This window comes from Psammomys obesus, unplaced genomic scaffold (assembly GCF_907164565.1).
Source record: "Psammomys obesus unplaced genomic scaffold, mPsaObe1.curated_primary_1811, whole genome shotgun sequence".
Classification (NCBI taxonomy): domain Eukaryota; kingdom Metazoa; phylum Chordata; class Mammalia; order Rodentia; family Muridae; genus Psammomys; species Psammomys obesus.
The window spans coordinates 8,179,763-8,180,621 of NW_026585609.1; the positions used below are offsets into that span (position 1 = coordinate 8,179,763).

The 859-nt window shown below is 66.4% G+C and overlaps 1 protein-coding gene across 1 annotated transcript in view; it reads left to right on the forward strand.

Annotated features, from left to right (window-relative positions):
* The first annotated feature begins 562 nt into the window (after positions 1-562).
* The window catches only part of Ybx3 (Y-box binding protein 3), a 22,649-nt gene continuing 22,352 nt past the window's right edge, over positions 563-859 (forward strand). Inside the window, exon 1 of the mRNA XM_055611472.1 lies at positions 563-856. Coding sequence (XP_055467447.1) covers positions 770-856 — 87 coding nt within the window. The 5' untranslated portion in view covers positions 563-769. The remainder of the gene's footprint in view (positions 857-859) is intronic.

The window sequence follows — 859 nt, forward strand, 5'->3', positions numbered from 1 at the left end:
TGACCGGTTTGGGGAGAGTTTCTCGCACCCCTCAAGCTTCTTTTGCCCATGATGACCATGGCTCGACCCTGGGCTCTGTGCCTACTAGATCCAAGCACTGGATCCGCTGAGCTACATCTCCAACCTTTTGCTTGTTTATGTGTTATTACTTGGGAGAAAAGGTAGCAGAGGCACAATCTCATTAGTCCATGCTAGCTCACAGTGGCATTCCCACCTCGGCCTCCTTAAGTATAGTATTACTGGAGAGAGTCAGCCACCGCTCCCGAGTTATTCTAGTTCCTAATCGCGGCATCCAGAACAGTTTCTGGCGTCTGCTGGATGCGCAAATATAAAGGGCTTTTTGCTGGCGGCGTGTGGTTGCTCCACTCTACCTCTCCAAGAAGCAGGCTCAAGTGAACGATGTGTTGCGGAGGGGACCCCGCCCGGGTGCCCGCGTCCCCAGACCCACCAGCTCCGGGAGCCCCGCGGAGTACCGTGGGCGCCTTTAAATGCTAATGAGCATCCCCGGCGGCTTTCCCCACCCTCCCTTTCCCCGCCCCGCGCCCGCCTGCCCGCCCGCCGCCCGCGAGCACTTGCGCGGGGCCATCTTCGGGGCCGGGAGACCCAGCGAGACCGCGAGCGCGCGCGTCCCCCGCCCTCGAGCCGCCGCCCGCCGCCGCGCCGCGCGATCCGCACCGGCCTCCCCGAGAGCGAGCCGGCCGCCGCGACCGCCACCGCGCTAACCGCCGCCAACCGCCACCGAGGTGCCCGGAGAGAGCGGAGAGGCGGCATGAGCGAGGCGGGCGAGGCCACCACCGGCGGCACCACGCTCCCGCAGGCCGCGGCCGACGCGCCCGCCGCGGCGCCCCCGGACCCCGCG